At 39.8% G+C, this 20,530-nt stretch overlaps 3 protein-coding genes, 1 long non-coding RNA gene and 1 pseudogene across 5 annotated transcripts; 3 read left to right on the forward strand and 2 right to left on the reverse strand.

Annotated features, from left to right (window-relative positions):
* The first annotated feature begins 746 nt into the window (after positions 1–746).
* On the forward strand, positions 747–2,808 carry LOC149380308 (rust resistance kinase Lr10-like; annotated as a pseudogene). The gene is made up of 4 exons (XR_016294174.1): positions 747–993; positions 1,115–1,144; positions 1,506–1,532; positions 1,680–2,808. The product of XR_016294174.1 is annotated as a rust resistance kinase Lr10-like (transcript).
* Positions 2,809–7,168: 4,360 nt separating this feature from the next.
* Positions 7,169–7,889, forward strand: LOC149380309 (uncharacterized; the record flags this gene model as incomplete). Its single annotated transcript, XM_089603782.1, has 1 exon — positions 7,169–7,889. A coding segment is annotated over exon 1 (588 nt), but the record flags the coding sequence as incomplete, so codon positions are not given.
* Positions 7,890–7,899: 10 nt separating this feature from the next.
* On the forward strand, positions 7,900–8,861 carry LOC149380310 (uncharacterized). Its single transcript, XM_089603783.1, has 2 exons — positions 7,900–8,314; positions 8,638–8,861. The coding sequence occupies exons 1-2, from the start codon at positions 7,996–7,998 to the stop codon at positions 8,670–8,672; spliced, it is 354 nt and encodes a 117-aa protein (XP_089459909.1). The 5' UTR covers positions 7,900–7,995; the 3' UTR covers positions 8,673–8,861.
* A 2,304-nt stretch (positions 8,862–11,165) lies between these two features.
* On the reverse strand, positions 11,166–14,514 carry LOC149380311 (uncharacterized). The gene is made up of 3 exons (XR_016294230.1): positions 13,673–14,514; positions 12,831–12,944; positions 11,166–11,395 (listed from the first exon to the last, which is right to left on the reverse strand). It is a non-coding gene; the product is annotated as an uncharacterized LOC149380311 (long non-coding RNA).
* Positions 14,515–17,354: 2,840 nt separating this feature from the next.
* On the reverse strand, positions 17,355–19,705 carry LOC149380312 (rust resistance kinase Lr10-like). The gene is made up of 2 exons (XM_089602610.1): positions 18,965–19,705; positions 17,355–18,763 (listed from the first exon to the last, which is right to left on the reverse strand). Exons 1-2 carry the CDS (start codon positions 19,632–19,634, stop codon positions 17,637–17,639), a joined length of 1,797 nt encoding a protein of 598 aa, XP_089458736.1. The 5' UTR covers positions 19,635–19,705; the 3' UTR covers positions 17,355–17,636.
* Positions 19,706–20,530: the final 825 nt, after the last annotated feature.

Consider the following 20,530-nt stretch of genomic DNA (forward strand, 5'->3'; position numbering starts at 1 on the left):
AAAAGAACTAGCTATCTGTTCTTATCTTCTAAAGTGCTTCTGATAATCATATTTGATATAAATTAATCTAAAACAAAACCCTTCTGGTGTCGTTAACCTTTGGAGTAGAGTAAAAAAAAATCTCAAATAAAAGCATTGACGTATAACGTATTGCCGTTATTATTTTGTAATTCGCACTTACGTTAGTTCCAATTATTTATGATTTTTTGGAGATATAATTGCTCTTAATTAGTCAATTCCATTTTCAATTTTTAAATATGAAGTCGACGTGTATGATGACTCATTGGCGAAAAGCAAGAGCTATATTCACGAGTTTTAAATTATGGATATACTTGTAAACAAGCAAATTTTACATTAACATTGGATTTTATACAATCATATAATACCAAGTCAAATGAAGTTAGATGGGTAGATCTTGTCTTTTGTTCCTTTAGTTTTCAAAGTGAATAATACATTCAGATTTTATCTTTGGTCTCGATATATTTATTTAATTGGCCGAGTTGTTAGCCGGCATATATCTTATTTGGGGAAAAAAAACACAGAAGGAAAGCTTAAGAATGAAAACATTGTTATGGCTGGTCGTGCTTTTTTGTCATATAACACAGTATCATCGCTCGCGACAACCTGTGCTCGGTTTCCGTTCGAAACCCGTGCGCCGTTCCATGGCCGACGTTGTCTGCCTTCTTCTTGCGGAAGCATCACCAACATATATCATCCTGAATTCCTCTCTTTATACTGAATTCGCTTCTTATTGCAACAAAGACCGTCGTTCCAGAAACTCCTACTATTATTTGGTTGATGCCATATCAATCATAGCTTCGGATATGGAGATGTCTTGCAGTACAGAGCAGAAGGCTCTGATATCATCTGATTGGTTGATCAACAAGAATGCTTCGGTTGATATTCGCAATCAGCTTGCACTTGGCTTTGAGCTTACCTGGGTTCCAGAAGGCTGCTACATCACAGACTCCAACGGCATTCGATGTGATAATGGTTAGATATTCTTGGTTATTTTAAATCCATGTCGTTATGCACCACTTACATCCAACACACATTTTATTCTAACTAACCTTTTAGTTAATGTCGTGATGTTCATGCCTCTTATATAATGCAGATCTCTTCAAGACAATTTTGGCTGGAATTGGTAAGTATTGGATTTCTAGGGATTGGATTGAAGAATTAAATTTCGAAAAACTCTGTTCTCTTGAATGAGAAATCAGAGAAAAATATTATTCAATCAATCTAAAATTGTACAAGGTAATGGCTTTATATAGCCAAGAGACTAAATGAAAAGGAAACTGACCGAAAAGGAAAGTAAGGCTAAAAGGAAACTTAATCAAAACTGAAACCAAAATATTAACGACAACACTGCCTCAATCCTGGGTTCTAATAGTAAGTACTTGTTCTCTAATTATAGCCGATTTTTCCTTGAGTAATAAAATTAAACATGCTCTTCTAAGCATTCACCAGTGTTTATTTACCAAGCTTCATTTGTATTCTTACAGGTGTCTGTGTCTTTTTCCTCATCACCAGTAAGATTTTGAAGATTGTATATCATTAATTAAAATGGCCTCTAGAATTGGCTTAATATATTGTCAAATAATACTTCTACGTTTTTTTTTTTTTTTTTTTTTTTTTTTTTTTTTTTTTTTTTTTTTAAATGTTTTTCAATAATGCAGTAGCATCTGTTATTGAATTCATATTCGGAACTCCATTTGTGGTCGCGTTTCTTGTCTACAAATGGCGTCGGAGACATCAATCGACGTACAACTCCATCGAAGAGTTCCTCGGAAGCCACAACAACCTCGTGCCCATAAGATACTCCTACTCCGATATCAAGAAGATGACTCAGAATTTCAAGACCAAACTCGGCCAAGGAGGCTATGGCTCTGTATTCAAAGGAAAGCTCCGCAGCAATCGTCTTATGGCCATCAAGATTCTCAGCAAGTCGGCCAAAACCAATGGACAAGATTTCATTAACGAGGTTGCAACGATCGGAAGGATTCATCATGTCAACGTCGTTCGTCTCATTGGTTACTGCGTAGAGGGTTCAAACCACGCGTTAGTCTACGATTTCATGCCTAACGGCTCTCTTGACAGTTACATTTTTCACAAACCCGGAAATCATAGCTCTTTGACTTGCACCCAGCTATCTGATATCTCGCTCGGAGTGGCTCATGGTATCGAATATCTACACCAAGGATGTTGCATGCAAATCTTGCATTTCGATATAAAACCACATAACATCCTTCTCGACGAGGATTTCATCCCGAAGGTTTCAGATTTTGGGTTGGCGAGATTGTGCCCTTTGGAGGACACCTTTGTTTCTTTGACCGCCGCTAGAGGAACGTTAGGGTACATCGCTCCCGAGCTTTTTTTACAAAAACATCGGTGGAGTTTCTTACAAAGCCGATGTGTACAGCTTCGGTATGTTGTTGATGGAAATGGCGAGTCGGAGGAAGAATTTGAATGCTATTACCGAGAATTCGAGCCAAATATACTATCCTTCTTGGGTGTATGAGCAATTGAGCAGAGGAAAGAATGCGGTGCCTGTGGAGGATGATATATCTGAAGAGGATTCAGAGAGGATAAAGAAGATGATTACAGTGGCTTTATGGTGCATACAGCTCAATCCTACCAATCGGCCTTCGATGGGAAGAGTCATAGAAATGCTTGAATCTGAGGATGAAGATCTGCCATTTCCACCAAAGCCTTCTTATTGTCCGCAGCAAGATGATTTTCTAGTTCAAGATTCCGACGGTTCATCATCATTAAACTGAAACCACTTCCGTATAATCATAAATATTAATGTCATGTATTTTTTATACTTATTATGCTGAATATAAATTAAATCAGTGTTGTGTCTCTGTTTTTCATTCTCTTCTTCTCATCTTCCTAATGTTACTCATTTTTCTGTTATTTACTTGTGTAAGTAGTCTTTATTAAGAAACCAGCCAGTAATAATTCCACTTTTTTTTACCCATTTTCTACCATTTTGCCATGCAGCTCTATTTGAATTCATTCTCCCGCCTTCATTGAAAACTCCTAGAAATAAGGAAGCCTCAAATAAGGTGAAATTATTAAAGAGACACTAATAGCTAACTCCACTTATTTGTTCAAAGATTACTTGCTCAAACAAAAATTCTTCTTTTTTTTTTTTTTTAATTCTGCTTAAACTCTAATCCAACAATTCGATTCACAACTAGAAGATATAATATAAGGCCTCGCACAAGCTCTGTGTTTGCACAACTACCCATGAAGAGTCAACTATACACCTAATGGAAAAATTTACTTATTAGATTTAATGATTAGAAAATCACTGGTACCTTACAAGTAATAGAAAAAAGAAACCAAGTATTTTCGGTTATGGCTTCTAATTCATAATTCATGATTTGCCTTTTAGGCTTGCTGTCAACAGTAGTTTTTTGTTGAACCGGCAGCAATGAAAGGGTTGGGTGGCGTGCTCAACAAGGCATCTCCTCCTTGGAGCATATGAACCACCGTTTTCATGGAAGGACGGTTTTCCGGGTCCCACTGAATGCACCACAGCACCGCGATCGCAAATCTCTTCGCAATCGCACAAACTTCCTCTTCCCCGATGCCGATGTGAAAATCGTCTCCCAGAAGATTGTATATCAATCAGGATAGTAAATCTGAGTCTTGTCGTTGTCGTCGCTAGTCCTCCTTTTTCCTACCATCTCAAGCAACACCATTCCGAAACTGTAAACGTCCAATTTGTACGAAACATTCCCAAAGTTGCTCTGAACTTTGGAACAAAGCTTCGCGAGACAGAAATCAGAGATTTTCGCCGTGAAAACGTTGGTCTAGAAGTACATTGTGAGGCTTGATGTCGAAAGTAAAGGATCTGTTGGTGAAGATACTCAACCCCTTTTGCGATTCCCAGAGAAATGTCTAGGACATTTTTCCAGCCGAGAAAACGTTCTGCGTCTGGACATGATATGAAATGCTGGAGCTGTTTAGCATTTTCACCACCGCGAAAAAGGAATCTGAGCTTTTCCTTGAACAGCTCTGTGGTAAGCTTAATAACGGCGTATGAATATCTGCTTGGGGTTTTCAGCTTTGTAGTCATTCAGAAATCTCTCCATTTTGAGTTGAATCTCTCTACCTTTTCTGACAAAGTTATAATTAAGCCCGAAACGCTCCAAGTAAAACCGCTAAGAATAGCAGCACCGATCGCTGCACCAATAGCCACAAATTTCCAGCGTAGTGCTGTAACATATAAAAGACGACAGTCAATGCATTTTACCTTTTTCTTATAATATCAAGAATCCGCGGATTTTGAAAAGTTTGCCCATTAGACAATAGTTGGGGTCGTAAACATCGATCTCTCTAGACTTGTAGTTATTTTAAAGAAGAATTTTACCGACTCTGAAAACTTAACAACTGTATGAGTCCCGTTGCAGGACAGCTCGAATCCCGGATAAACCCGAAATGCTACAACTAGCACTGCTAAGAGAGTAGCAACGCTGATAGCTGCAGCGATAGCCTCCCAAGCTGTCAAATTTATAGACACAACAATAAATATATTTTTTCTTTTCTCATATAATTAAGATTTTTTTTCTTTCCATAGCACATAAAAGAAAAATTAACTAATTATAGATATCTTTGTAAAAGAAAACACAATAGGCATGCTTGTAATAACATAAAAATCAAAAGCAGAGTGTTAGATTGGAATATGGGAAAGTAGTCTTACATTTCACTTTATTAGGGATATAACAGTTGGTCTGTACTTTGGTGGAATTGCCCTTCAGTAAACAAATCCTTCTGTTGGCTTCACAATGACCACAGGTTGGTTCAAGCCAATTTAAACGAAGATTGTTTTTGTCATTATAGCTTGATATATTATAGTACATAGTCGTAGGCATAGGTGTGTTATACATCCTTGTACAATATAGGGGCAAATAGTAAATCCCTCCGTCGGATTGAAGGCCAAGAATTTGGTTGCCCGGGCCAGAAAGACAAGATATATAACGGGAATCCTCTGATGTTGATGAACAATTGTAAAAACTATAGTTATATGTTTTACGATTTACATAATAAAATGGCGAGTTCGAGAATCCGTGGATTTTTAGAAGTTGACCCACTAGACAGTTGTTGGGGTCGTAAACATCGATCTCTCTAGACTTGTAATTAATTTTGCTTACAAAAAAGTTAACCGACTCTGGAAACTCGATAACCGTGTGAGTGCCGTTGCAGGACAGCTCGAATCCCGGGAATCCGCAGCGATCATTACTTCCCTTGAGTCCGAAGAGAAATTGGATCGGCAGACCATTTTCACCGCATCTTGCATTTCGATATCAAACCTCACAACATCCTTCTCGACGAGGATTTCACTCCAAAGGTTTCTGATTTCGGGTTGGCAAGATTATGCCCTTTGGAGAACAACTTTGTCTCTATGACCGCGGTGAGAGGAACATTAGGGTACATAGCTCCCGAACTGTTTTACAAAAGCATTGGTGGAGTATCTTACAAAGCCGATGTATACAGTTTCGGTATGTTGTAGATGGAGATGGCGAGTCGGAGGAAGAATGTGAATGCGATTGCCGAGAATTCGAGCCAAATATATTATCCTTCTTGGGTGTATGACCAATTGAGCAGAGGAAAGAACGCGGTGCCTATGGAACATGATATATCTGAAGAGGACTCGCAGAGGATAAAGAAGATGATTACAGTGGCTTTATGGTGCATACAGCTGAATCCTAGCGATCGTCCTTCGATGGGAAGAGTCATAGAAATGCTTGAATCAGAGAATGATGACCTGCCGTTTCCGCTGAAGCCTTCTTATTGTCCGCAACAAGATAATTTTGTAGTGCGAGATCTCGACAGTCCATCATCAAGTGATAAAACCACTCTCACATTATAAGAAATATTGATGTATGATGTATTTTTTTTCTTCTATTCCGAAGATGGATATTGTATAATATCTATCTCTGATTTTTTTTTTTTTTTTTTTTCATAAATTGGAAGATGAATTGGTGTTTTGTGTCTCTGTTTTTGTTCTCTTCCTCTCATCTTCTTAATAATATTTAATTTTGTGTGAGATTTGTGCAAGTGGTTTTTAAAAAACCAGTAAATGATCTGGTCAACAACTGCTCCTCCTGTTTAGAGAGAAATGAAGTCAAGAAGACAAGTATTCAATATTTGAATCCGATGAAACGGCAAAAATTTGGTAGCCCGGCCAGCACAAGATATACAACGGTAATTAAAAACACCATTCTCTGATTTTGTGGAACATTTGAAAAAACTTGAGCTGTCTACTTTATGATTTACATAATAAAATGGCGAGTTTGAGAATCCGTGGATTTTCAAAACTTGGCTCACTAGACAATTATTGGGGTCGTAAACATTGATCTGTCTAGACTTGTAATTATTTTTGGTTACAAAGAATTTTACCGACTCTGGAAACAATATGTTAACCGTATGATTCCCGTTGCAAGACAGCTCGAACAAGAACCGCGAGTCCGAAGGAGAATCGGATCGGCGGACCATTTTCACAGCATCTTGATTCTTTGCATTTGTTTTCATCAAGAACCGTGAACGAACAAGAAGCCATAAAGAAGACAAATCGATTCTACTGCATCTCTAGTCAAGAGATCTTGGAACCATTCAATGGGCACGGAATTTTCGATGATACCGAGAATGCAAGAACCTTCCTGCGGAGCTGGGAATGCTCTGTCTATTGAAGTAATTGGGTAGTTGGTAGTTAGTCTTTGTATTAGCTAGCGTCGTTTTTTATCTCTTCTCTTTTATCAGAGTTCACCAAAACGGCGAGCTCAACTCAGCTCGCTCAACTCCTCAGCTCGCTCCAGCTCGCTCCACTCCTCAGCGAGCTCAACTCCTTAGCTCGCTCCAGCTCGCTCCACTCTTCAGCGAGCTTCGCTCCAGCGAGCTCAACTCCTCAGCTCGCTCCACTCCTCAGCTCGCTAGCTTGTACGGCTTTGTATGCTGAGGCTAGTCTTTAGGCTAATCTTCCTTTTTTGTTGTTTTACGCTTTTTTAACTATCTGTTGTTAAATGAGTCGTTTCTTTTTAAGACTGCCTACGTGGCATTTCTGATAGATGTGTATTTAAACATACATCAGTCATTTTCTTTTGAATTAATGAGAAATTATTCTGAATCTTCTTCTCATCTCTTCTTCTAAGTTCTTCGCATCTTCAAGAACGCTAGAATGCAATATGGTATCAGAGCAGATAATCTGCTGAATTCGCGCACTCTTGACTAATCGCCAGACCTAGCTCTACCGGAAAATCACCATGGAAGCGCAACAAGTTTAAGGAGCGATGACTGTGCAGAAAGCCGCAATCGAAGATCCGATGGAAAATCCTTTCTATCTTCACCACAGCGACAATCCTGGAGCGATTCTCGTCTCACAGCTTCTCACTGGAGAGAATTACGCTTCTTGGAGTCGATCAATGCTTATTGCTCTCTCCGTCAAGAACAAGGTTGGTTTCGTGGATGGTTCGATCCCTAGGCCCTCCTCCGATGATGCGAAATTCAATTCGTGGAAAAGGAACAACAATATTGTTGTTTCTTGGATCCTCAACTCCGTCTCGAAGGAAATCGCTTCAAGCATCCAGTTCGGAGACTCTGCTCAAGCTGTGTGGAATGATCTCAAGGAACGGTTCCAGCAAAGCAATGGACCACGGATCTTTCAAGTTCTGAAGGAATTGGTCAACCTCACTCAAGACTCTAGGTCAATAGCATCTCATTTCACTCGGATCAAGGCTCTTTGGGAGGATTTTCAGAACTTCAAGCCTAGCTGCTCGTGTGGAACGTGCAAATGCGGAGCTGCGAAGGAATTGGCTGCTTTCAATGACAACATCTACGTCATGATTTTCCTCATGGGATTGAACGATTCCTACGCCACCACAAGATCCGATCCCTCCTATTAACAAGGTGTTTGCTTTTATCAGCCAAGAAGAAAAGCATCGAGCAGTAGGCCTCGATTCCTCTGTGCCTGGTCAATCCGGAGTGATGGCTATGGCGGTAAGAGATGAGTCTAACACCACTAAGAACAACAAGAAGGATCGCCCGTATTGTTCGCACTGCAAGATTCTTGGACATACGGTGGAAAAATGTTTCAAGATTCATGGCTATCCACCTGGATACACACCAAGATCCAAGAATCAGGCAAATGACTCAGAGGTGAAGCCAGAAAACCGGAATGCCACTATCAATGCGCTCACAGATGATCAATGCCATCAGCTCATTGAAATGCTCTCCAACAAGCTCACCGGTGCTGGATCTTCATCAAAGACCACTGCAGAAGTCAACCTCACGTCCTACCATACAGGTTTTTGTTGTTCAGTTGAAGTTTTTCATTCACCTAGCAACGTAGGTAAAGCATGGATCCTAGACTCTGGTGCTTCTAAGCACATTTGCAATCAAAAATCTATGTTCCTGTCTCTCTTTCCTACATATAGATCCACTGTCACCCTCCCTAACAACACCGGTATACCTGTTCATTTCGTTGGAAGTGTCAAAGTAAATTATGACCTCATTCTTCGTGAAGTTTTATTCATACCTAATTTCAAATTCAACTTGTTGTCAGTAATTTCTGTAACTGAACACAACAATGCTATGGTGACTTTCACGAACACTGATTTTGTCATACAGGACTCGGTGAGGAAGAGGACGATTGGGAAGGGTGAATGAGCTGAAGACTTATATGTGCTGGCAGAAAATCAGAAGATCATGGCTGGAATTGCAAATGTTGTCTTAGCCAAAGTCTGGCACAGTCGTCTTGGACACCCCCTCTATCAAGAAAATTACCTCTCTCAATGATATCTTACGGTGCAATATATCCTCTCTCAATATTGAACCTTGTAGTATTTGCCATATGGCCAAGCAACATAGACTTCCTTTTCCTAATTCTACAAATATTAGTGAAAATGCTCTTGATCTTATTCATGATGATGTGTGGGGTCCATTTCATACCACTTCTCATAATGGATATAGATTTTTTCTTACTATTGTTGATGACTTCAGTAGATTTACCTGGGTTTATTTGTTGAAAAATAAATCAGATGTGGTCAAAATTGTGCCTCATTTTATTGCTAAGATTGAGAAACAAATTGGTAGAGTTGTTAAGTGTTTTCGATCTGATAATGCCAAGGAACTCATGTTCACTGACTATTTTGCCTCTAAAGGCATTTTGCATCAGTTCTCTTGTGTTGAAACTCCACAACAAAATTCTGTTGTGGAGAGAAAACACCCACACCTGTTGAATGTTGGACGTGCTCTCTTATTCCAGTCTAACATCCCTATTATTTTTTGGTCTGAATGCATTCTAACTGCAGCCTTTCTTATCAACAGAACCCCTTCTCAGGTTCTGCAAAATAAATGTCCCTATACTGTTTTATTTGGTAAAGATGTTGATTACTCTTACCTGAGGGTTTTTGGATGTTTGGCTTTTGCTTCTACTTTGAAGGGAAACAGGACAAAATTTGAACCTCGGGCTCGCAAATGTGCCTTCATTATTGGTTATCCCCATGGAGTCAAGGGGTACAAACTCATTGATTTGAACAATCATAATGAGATTTTCACCTCAAGAGACATAGTGTTTCATGAGCAGATTTTCCCTTTCTCTAACATTGACAACACAGATTCTTATACTAACAATGCTGATCTGCTCACTAACATTGTCCCTCCATATCATTCTGATTATGATGACATTAGAACCACACAGACTTACACTGATCAGAATAGGGATGAATGTAAAACAGACAGCAATGTGGAGAATCATCATAATGAAGACTTGGCCAAGTTCACAAGAGAACATGAACCAACAGACATCACAAATGAAGATGTTGCCGATGATGATTCAAACCAAGAGCAACTGAGAGTCAGAAATATCCACAAGGCCTTCCAAACCACCTTCCTATCTTAGGGACTATCACTGTTATTTAGTTCACACAGTGATAACCTCTCCTCACCACTTGTCTCGAGTTCTCTCATATGATAATTTAAACCCTTCTTACAAAGCTTTTACTCTTACTATATCCACTGTTTTTGAACCAGTCTACTATCATGAGGCGGTCAAGCATGAAGAATGGAGAACTACTATGAAAGAAGAATTAGATGCTATGAGAGACAACAAGACGTGGTCGCTTGTACCTCTTCCACAAGGCAAGAAAGCCATTGGTTGCCGTTGGCTCTACAAAAATAAGTTTCATTCAGATGGAATGTTGGCTAGAAGAAAGGCCAGACTCGTGGCAAAGGGATACACCCAACGAGAAGGAATGGACTACACTGGAACTTTCTCACCCGTGGCAAAACTGGTGACAGTGAAGGTGTTACTCGCTATAGCTGCAGCTAAGGGATGGCACTTGGCTCAGATGGACGTTAATAACGCGTTCCTAAATGGAGACTTGGACGAAGAAGTCTACATGTCCATACCTCTTGGTCTTCATACTCAGGGGGAGTCATCTCAAGAAGGACTAGTATGTCGTTTACACAAATCCATATACGGATTGAAGCAAGCATCCCGCCAATGGAACTTGAAGTTCACGGAGGTCCTGTTAGCTTTTGGATTCTCTCAATCAAAGGGTGACTACTCTCTCTTCACACGAGGCCATGAAGATACTTTTGTGGCCATAGTCCTCTATGTGGATGATATAGTCATAGCAGGACCAAATCAAGCTGAAATCAACAAAGTCAAGGCTTACCTTCACAAAAGCTTCAAGGTAAAGGACCTTGGTAAGCTTAAGTACTTTCTTGGGCTAGAAATAGCCAGGTCAAAGAAAGGATTGATGGTCACTCAGCGTCAGTATGCTCTCAACATTCTCGCTGATGAAGGTTTTTTGGAATCCAAGCCTGCAAAGACTCCAATGGACCCTAGAATGACTCTGAATAAGTCCGATGGAGAGTTAATTGAAGATGTCACGTCATATAGAAGACTGGTGGGTCGGCTGCTGTCACGACCCGCGAGCGTCGTCACCTCGCCCGCAAGCCGCGACTCGACGGAACCAACATCACGTAGCGGGAGCATATCATATATGAATAATATAATGTAAACAAAACATTTAAAGTAAATACATAATTTACAAAACATATAATATATGAAATACAATATTATTAAAAGTGCGGAAACGTTTACAACAAAAGTGGTTATCGGAAATCTCGGGAAATTTTTCGTTTTCTTTTAGAACTAGAAGTCGTATATCGACCCTTATACATACATATATATGTACATAGAAGCTCCCGACTTTACATATATACACGGGATATTATTTAAGGAAGAGTCGATATTATTCAAAACATTATATATGTAGAGGTCTACTTCCCGAGCCAGAACCCATAGCCCGTAGGTCAAGAGATACGCGTTCCGTCTCAGTTTCCTTCTCGGTCGTCTACATTGCCGCCTTGCCCTTATCTACATTACCAAGGGACATAAAACTATGAGTCGAATGACTCAGCAAGCGGGAGTCTAGCCTATGAAAGAAAAGCAGCTAATGCAAAGCATGTGACGTGCGAACAAGCAAACAAGAATGCAGGATGCAGCTATCACCTAAAAGTGACTAATGAGCGCGCATCCTAGAATACTAGCCGTCCCGCAAGGTTATACACTCCTCACTGCTATAACCTCCGGTCCGACTAGAGACCAGTTCTCAACTTCGAGCAGCAGTCGTCAACTGATCTAAGTTTTAACACATGTCTGGGATCCACTAGTGGTACTTTCTTCATCATGACGTCAGCGCCACTGGTCTCTGGCATAGTGAACTCGCGAACCGCGACCATCACCCACTACGCCCCGGTGTGCTCAAGGCAGCTTCCGGTGAGTCTTCCAGCAAGCAATGAGCTCGCGATGCGCGACCTTCACCCATTGCTTCGAGTACTCGGCGCACGGACCGACATGGCCCGCCAAGCACAAGTCAGGGACTTGTGAGTACCACCGACACGAGTTTAAAGTTTGGGTACACTGCAGCTAGCAGCGTACACGTTAACTTATATACGGAAGAGCGTAACGGGATAAACCCCGAAAGAAATTATTGTTTCCCTTTGAAGCTCGTTTAGTGTTTTAGGTTGAAAGCTCGAAATGTGACTTCCGAACTCTCTACTCTCGATTGAATTGAGAGTCTATCGCTCTTCCGTCCTCTCGATTCTAACCTATCTCTTAGAGTTAGAAGAGAAGTCTAACCACACACAAAGCAAGCAAGGCTGGTTCAAGTTAGCGTTTGAACCTAACGGGCGAACCCGAGCTAAGTTTTCAAGCAAGAGTGGCCGAAGCCTTAACTTTCGAGTTTATTCATTTTTAGGCTTTTACCTACTCTTGTTTACTAGTAAGCAAATGCACAAACAAGCAGGATTATACCCTTGGTAAGTAGTTGACTTATGTCTCCACACTTACCCGAAATTGTTCGACAGAAAGCTTGACGATTCCTGAAGATGTCTTGCTTCACACGTTCTTCGAGACACTTGGCACTTGTCGAACGTCGAGAGAACTAGCATCCGGAGTTGAACATCTGTTAGTTATTGGATTCGAGTTTACTTAAAGATAATAGGGTTCGTTGTCGGGATTAGAGTCGGTTCGGAATTTGAGAATTTAATTTATTATTCCCCGGTTTTTCGGAGGTTTATTCAAGACTCGCGTATCCTCATATCGAGAGTGATACGAGATAATGTTCAACGAGTAATCACGAGTCTTAAATAAATTAAATAATCCGAAATTAAGAATAACCGAGAATTCCAAATGAATAATTAAATTAAATCCATAAACATTATTAAATAAATAATTCTAAATTATTTATTTAAATACTGAAAGTACATATATAAGAGTATTTAAACGCTGTAAGCGATTTAAAACTCACGAGTTAATCGAGCTTTATTTCGATAACTCTATCAACTTGAGATCTTCAGAGGCTAATCTCAACGCTCTCGACTCGTCTGGTTCCCGTCCGTCCGTCAATGTCTGTAAATCAAACCTGGAACCCAACGACGAGTTAACATCTTAAAACCAAATTCCGATATCACATAACTCAAAACCCGAACCCATAACCCAATCAAGCGAACTCAACATAAATCCAACTGACCGGAAACGACCACAAAACTCAAATCGAGGCTCAGAAAAATAATCACGAGCAGTGAGACCGAGCTAGCCAAAACCAAGCTCACGGTCACAAACAAACATAAGCTTTATGGCCAACACTAAAACCAACCAAACAATCGGCCAAACAACATACTCAGCCAAAACAACATTCAATCCAAACTTCCAGAGTCTCAAACTTATCATCACAGCCTCAACGAACTCATAACAAATCAACACAACCAGAAAAAAAACACACGGCCAGAAACATAACCAAAACAAACTCACGGCCAAGAAATCCACACGGCCACAAACTCCAATTTCACACCAAACAAATTCAACATCCAAGTTTCACATAATCAGCTTACATATCCTATCCAACACCAAGAAAAACTCTCGGCTAAAAACACCCAATCAAACCAACTCACATTTTCGGCCAAAAACACAACGAAGCTAAGAAATCCGAGTTCAATCTTCAAATTCAAGTCACAAACATCATTAATCGAGTCTAATGAACAATAAAAACCAATCAATTTAACCGAAATCAATTCGGATTCGAAAATCCCCAATTCAGAATTTCAAACCCTAATTTCTCAGAAAAATCAATTTGGTTTAGCTTGTTCTTACCGAGATTCTCACGAATTCGGTGTCCTCGTCGCTCGATTGTGTGTTCCCGGCGTCTACTTCCTCGGCGGCGGTCACGGCGAGCTCGCGGCGGCGGTGTGTCGCTCGGTCTACGCGCGCGCGGTGGCTCAGCGGTCGGTGACGCGCGAAGGCGAGAGAGGGAAGAGACGAGTGAGAGGTGATGTCAGCGACGACGTGACTCGGCGGCGCTGTTCTTCCTCGGGCCGGAGCGCGCGGTGGAGCTCGGTGCTGGGTGATGGCGCGCGAAGGAGAGGAAGAAAGAAGAAGATGAAGAGTTGAAGGTGGTGGCGGTGATGATGGCTCGGTGACGAGCAGAGGAGCGGCCGAGAGTTTTTTCCTTTCTTTTCTTTTTTTTTTCTCTGGTTCGCTCGTTTGGTGTGGGTTTCGGCCGAGTGAAGGGTGAGGAAGAAGAAGAAGATAGAGAAGAGAGAGAGAATGGTGAGGTGGCAATGATTTGAGGAGGAAGTGGCCATGTGGCACCCTCACTCTTTGCCACGCGTGCATACGTGGATCAATCCCATCCTGCCACAACTCTCTCAAATCAACCCCTGCTTTTCTTTTTCTTTCACTTTCGTCCTTCAAAATATTGCATATAAGTCCTTTTAAAATAAACTCTCACAATCCTGTCCTTAATTAATTAAAAATAATCTTGAAAAATAACCGAGAAAATTATTATTATTTCTCGTTATCTTGAATATATTTAAGGGATTTCGGAATTCATTCTTACTCTTGAGATTTTTAAATCTCCGAGTATGTTTCGAATAATAATATTGGATTACTCGAACATTTTCATTCCGAAATTTCATCGACCTTAAATATTATCATTTTCCAAGATATTTAAAATTTAAGGACGTCTCATATGCAACAAGAATTTGAATTAAAACTCGTCCATTTATTCAAATTCACAAGTAGAGCGTTTACAAAAGTTTATACATTACAGCTGCTGTATTTGACCATCACCAGACCGGATCTCACTTATGCAGTGCACCAGCTGAGTCAGTTCATCTCTGAACCCCGCGTGCCTCATCAGAGAGCTTGCCATCATCTCTTGCGCTATCTGAAAAGTCAACCGGCGATGGGCCTTTTCTATTCTTCGTCGTCAAATCTCCAACTGCATGGATTTTCAGATGCAGACTGGGCTACATGCCCTGATACAAGGAAGTCAGTTACTGGTTATTGCGTTTTCCTTGGTGACTCCTTGGTGGCCTGGAGGTCGAAAAAGAAGGTCACTATCTCGCGTTCATCAGCTGAAGCCGAATATAGAGCCATGGGAGCTGCAACGAGTGAATTGCTCTGGCTGCAACAACTTCTGCGTGACTTGAACATCACGCAATCTGCACCAACTGTTCTCTTCTGTGATAATCAAGCGGCCATGCATATTGTGTCTAACCCGACGTTTCATGAGCGAACTAAACACATAGAAGTTGATTGTCACTTCATTCGTCATCATTTGAAGAAAGGTGATGTGAAATTGCTTCAAGTCCGGTCAGCTTTACAAATTGCAGATGCCTTCACCAAGCCTTTATCCTCACCTATCTTACAGAGTTTGTTGGGCAAGATGGCACTTAAGAATATCTACTTGTCATCTTGAGGGGGAGTATTGAAGTAATTGGGTAGTTGGTAGTTAGTCTTTGTATTAGCTAGCGTCGTTTTTTATCTCTTCTCTTTTATCAGAGTTCACCAAAACAGCGAGCTCAACTCCTTAGCTCGCTCCAACTCGCTCCACTCTTCAGCGAGCTCAACTCCTCAGCTCGCTCCAGCGAGCTCAACTCCTCAGCTCGCTAGCTTGTACGGCTTTGTATGCTGAGGCTAGTCTTTAGGCTAATCTTCCTTTTTTGTTGTTTTACGCTTTTTTAACTATCTGTTGTTAAATGAGTCGTTTCTTTTTAAGACTGCCTACGTGGCATTTCTGATTGATGTGTATTTAAACATACATCAGTCATTTTCTTTTGAATTAATGAGAAATTATTCTGAATCTTCTTCTCATCTCTTCTTCTAAGTTCTTCGCATCTTCAAGAACGCTAGAATGCAATACTGTCCAATGTGAAAAGTAATAATGGCGATTATGAGGTTAGATAAATAATTAAAGCAGGACATACTTGATAGAATATATTTGCTTGCATTCATTTCAGAAGTAAGAGTATCAAAAGTCATCGAGCCCCTATACTCTTACTAGATTGCTGTTAGTGTGACGCTAAATTGTCATCCTAAGAGCCATTATGTCCTCTTCTTCTTCCACCTGATTAAATTGCTCTACAAGCTCCAGGTTGCATCGAGATCTGAGACTCCTATCCGCAAATTTTTGATGCACAGGAAAATTGATTCGAATACCTCATCGTAGCTCTTTGGAGCTTCCTGTGTGGAACACAAGAAACTTTGACCGATGAGACAAAAAGTTCAGAAGAGATCGTTTAGTTCACGTCGAGGTATAGATTGTCAATTCCGTTTTCGTGTTGCTCATCACTTGCATTGACGATTCATAGAGGAAATCGCTCCGAAAGAACACCGGTGTTCCCGTTCTCCAGAGGCTGATAATATTTTCTCAGGCCGCCGAGGAAAACAAAAAAAAAATAGACAAGTTTTCCAGTATATATTAGTTGTCTAAAATCTGAAAAACTAAGAAACGACAACTCAACGAAAAATAAATATAAAAGCAAACGACAATTTAAAACAACATTTAATGCAAAAAACGACAAACGACGAGTTACAAACGACATCAAAATCAAAGGAAAAACGATATCACGATAAGCATCAAAGGAAAAGAAAAACGACATCAAAGGCAAACGACAAATGGAAATCGCATAAGCGACAAACGACAAGACAAAAAACGACGACGACAAAAAAATAACTTCAACAGCAAAGAAAAACGACATCAAAGGAAAACGATTAAAGTGAAACGACATCAATGGCAAACAACAAATTAAAAACGACAGTAAGGACAAACGACAAGATAAAAAAACAACACCAATGACAAACGACCTTAAAAACTTTTGAGAAGAAGAAAAAAATAATCAACGTTCGTAAAAAAATAAAATAAAATAAAATTAAATTAAAAAAAAATCAACGTTTAGATATTGATTTGATATTTTTAGTTGAATACATTAGGTTTTAATTAAAATAAAATATTAACAGCTATTATACGTTCCGAAGTTGTTCGTCTTCTTCATGTGGAAGCATTGTCAGCATAACCTATCTTCTGCGACTCAAAAGCAACCAAAAACATCATAGCGATCCAATGTACGAGCTTTCTTGCGAGAATATTGACCTATATTGTTTTACTCTGGTACCATTAGATTCAATGTCGAGGCAATAAATTACAATAATTACACGATCAAAATTGTTTATCGGTTACTTCAGCATCTAGCAGGACTATCGGCATTTGAAATCTCTCTCAACGACAAGTACTGTGATGGTATAAAACGCAAAAAAAAAAAAAAAAAAAACAAAAAAAGAGTGAATTCCTATGGTTATACAGATCCTTATTGCAACAACCATCATTAATTCAATCCCATCATCCTTATGGTTTCGATGCCCAGTGGAAACATCATAGTTCTAAAGGCAACAGAAGGTTTGTGCTCGTTAACCTTTGATGAACGCTTTAATCCATGGTATTTAGAACGAAAAAAAATTTGTAACCCTTTGGTTTGTGCTCGTTAACCTTTGGTTTCAATGAACGATTGGTTATTCAGGTTGGTTTTTCTAAACGATTCAGATCGACATAAATAACATAACAGTAATGTTGACTTTTGAGAAATAGTTCGGACTTTGGAGCCCAAAAACATATAGGGAAGCTAAAAGGAAATTCTTGGAACTCCAAGCTGAATAACCAAGCTAACTCTGTTTGAGTTAGTCAACCTGTCCCATTGTTTCACAATATACAAGGATATTAAATTTCACAAAAACTAGATTAAACCATTACAGATCATTTGCACATAAAACAAACTAATTATTCTAATTCAGCAATGGCTTCTAATTCTAAATTCATGATTCGCCTTTTAGGCTTGTTGTCAACGGTATTTTTTGTTGAACCGGCAGCAACGAAAGGGTTGGGTGGCGTGCTCAACAAGGCATCTCCTCCTTGAAGCATATGAACCACAGTTTTCATGGAAGGACGGTTTGCCGGGTCCCATTGAATGCACCACAGCCCCACGATCGCCAATCTCTTCGCGATCGCACAATCTTCCTCTTCTCCAATGCCGATACGAAAATCGTCTCCTTCTTCTAGAAGATTGTAGATCCATTCCGGATAGTAAATCTGAGTCTTGTCGTTCTTGTCGCTGGTCCTCCTTCCTCCGACCATCTCGAGCAACACCATTCCGAAACTGTAAACATCAGATTTGTACGAAACGTTCCCAAAGTTTCTCGAGAAAACCTCGGGAGCGATGTAGCCCATCGTCCCTCGAGCCGTGCTCATCGACACCAGACTCTGATCCTTGGAGCAAAGCTTTGCGAGACCGAAATCGGAGATTTTTGGAGTGAAGTTTTGGTCGAGAAGTACATTGTGAGGCTTGATGTCGAAGTGAAGGATTCGTTGGTCGCAACCTTGGTGGAGATACTCGACCCCTTTTGCGATTCCAAGAGAAATGTCTTGGAGTTTTTTCCAGCCGAGAAAGCGTTCTGCGTCCGAAGATGATATGAAGTGTTGGAGTGAGCCGTTGGGCAAGAACTCGTACACGAGAGCTCTTCTAGATCCATCGGCACAATATCCGACCAAGCGAACCACGTTGACATGGTGGATTTTACCGATCGTACCCACTTCGTTTATGAACTCTTCACCGTCGCCTTTAGAGGTGTTTAGCACTTTCACGGCCACGAAAAAGGAATCCGAGAGTTTTCCTTTAAACACCGTTCCATATGCTCCTTCGCCGAGCTTTTCCTTGAACTGCTCTGTGATCAGCTTAATATCATTGTATGAATATCTGCTGGGCTTTTGACCTTCGTAGTCATTCAGAAATCTCTCCATTTTGCGTTGAATCTCTCTTGCATTTCTGTCAGAGTTATAAACCCGAAATGCTACAACTAGCACTGCTAAGAGAGTAGCAACGCCGATAGCTGCAACGATAGCCTCCCAAGCTGTCAAATTTATAGACACAACAATTAATATATTTTTTTCTTTTCTCATATAATTAAGATTTTTTTTTCTTTGCATAGCACAGAAAAGAAAAATTAACTAATTATAGATATCTTTGTAAAAACAAACACAATAGGCATGCTTGTAATAACATAAAAATCAAAAGCAGAGTATTAGATTGTAATATGGGAAAGTAGTCTTACCTTTCACTTTATTAGGGATATAACAGTGGGTCTGTACTTTGGTGGAATTGCCCTTCAGTAAACAAATCCTTCTGTTGGCTTTACAATGACCACAGGTTGGTTCAAGCCAATTTAAACGAAGATTATTTTTGTCATTATAGCTTGATATATCATAGTACGTAGTCGTAGGCATAGGTGTGTTATACATCCTTGTACAATTTAGGGGCAAATTGTAAGTATCATAGTCGGATGAAAGAGCAAAAATTTGGTAGCCCGGACCAGAAAGACAAGATATATAACGGGAATCCTCTGATGTTGATGAACAATTGAAAAAACTATAGTCTCGTGTTTTACGATTTACATAATAAAATGGCGAGTTCGAGAATCCGTGGATTTTTAGAAGTTGGCCCTCTAGACAGTTGTTGGGGTCGTAAACATCGATCTCTCTAGACTTGTAATTAATTTTGCTTACAAAAAAGTTAACCGACTGTGGAAGCTCGATAACCGTGTGAGTGCCGTTGCAGGACAGCTCGAATCCCGGGAATCCGCAGCGATCATTACTTCCCTTGAGTCCGAAGGGAAATCGGATACCATTTTCACCGCATCTTGATTCTTTGCACCTGTTTTTACCGGCTCCAACTTGAACTATGAATAAGGCGAAGAACGCCGAGAGCTTGTAAGACCGTAACATGAGTGTAAGTTAACTAGAACTGAGACACCAAATTTCTTAAAAATATGTTAAAAAGATTTATGAAACTAATCGGATCGGAATTTCCAATTTGATCAGCTGCTCCGATATTTCCTGTGGGGCCTTGGTTCTGGACTGACAATCACACAGTGAGATGACTTTGAATATTCAAAGTAAATAGTTGCAAAATCTCTAACACACATGGACCACAACATCTCCGATGCATTATTTTTCCAAAAGGTGTTTAATGCTATTTTTGGACCACAACTTATTAATTTATACTTTCAGTGAAATTTCCATTTGAACTGTAATTTGACCACGTCAATGGAGTTAGCTTGATCGTTACTTTTCTTACTGGGGGAATTATTTATTATTATTGGTTCTTGATACCAAGTATTGAGCTTGATAACTACTGAAAAAATGGGCTCAAGGTCCACATTGAGAAGCAGTTTTGATTTCGGGTTTGCACTTAACTAGGTCTAGGAGTATCTAGGAGAGGGTTTACAAAAATTTATAAAAACCAAAAATTTATGTGATCAAAGTTAGTCCAAGTCAAATGAGAGACATGAAATGTTTTCCTATTCTAATCTCAATAGATATAACTAATTACCTCCAAGTAATACACATACTCATCACATGTTTCTACCAACCAGAAAAAGAATCTACCACAATTCTCTTTTGGGGGTTAATTAAAAAAATTCATGGTAAAAATGTAAAACTTTTTAAAAATGGGTCAAAATTTGTAAATAAAAAAAAATTGAGGGTTGGGGGGCTGGAACTCACCCTGGATCTGAGTTAGCTTCATCCATGGTCTCATCGTTACTTCCCCATCAATTTTCTCTTATATTTTCCATGACTTCCAAACACGATTAGAATTTTGACTTTTTATATTATTTTCT

The sequence above is a fragment of the Urtica dioica genome, chromosome 12, assembly GCF_054948205.1.
Source record: "Urtica dioica subsp. dioica isolate 48M chromosome 12, U.dioica_male_clone48M_v1_H2, whole genome shotgun sequence".
Classification (NCBI taxonomy): domain Eukaryota; kingdom Viridiplantae; phylum Streptophyta; class Magnoliopsida; order Rosales; family Urticaceae; genus Urtica; species Urtica dioica.

Excerpts from the sequence above, each read along its gene's own strand:
- LOC149380310 (XM_089603783.1), top strand. The coding sequence starts at position 7,996 with ATGGCTATGGCGGTAAGAGATGAGTCTAACACCACTAAGAACAACAAG. Across the intron at positions 8,315-8,637 it reads CCTCACGTCCTACCATACAG|GACTCGGTGAGGAAGAGGAC; the intron begins GTTTTTGTTGTT and ends TTTGTCATACAG.
- LOC149380312 (XM_089602610.1), bottom strand. The coding sequence starts at position 19,634 with ATGTTACGGTCTTACAAGCTCTCGGCGTTCTTCGCCTTATTCATAGTT. Across the intron at positions 18,764-18,964 it reads TATCCCTAATAAAGTGAAAG|CTTGGGAGGCTATCGTTGCA; the intron begins GTAAGACTACTT and ends TAAATTTGACAG.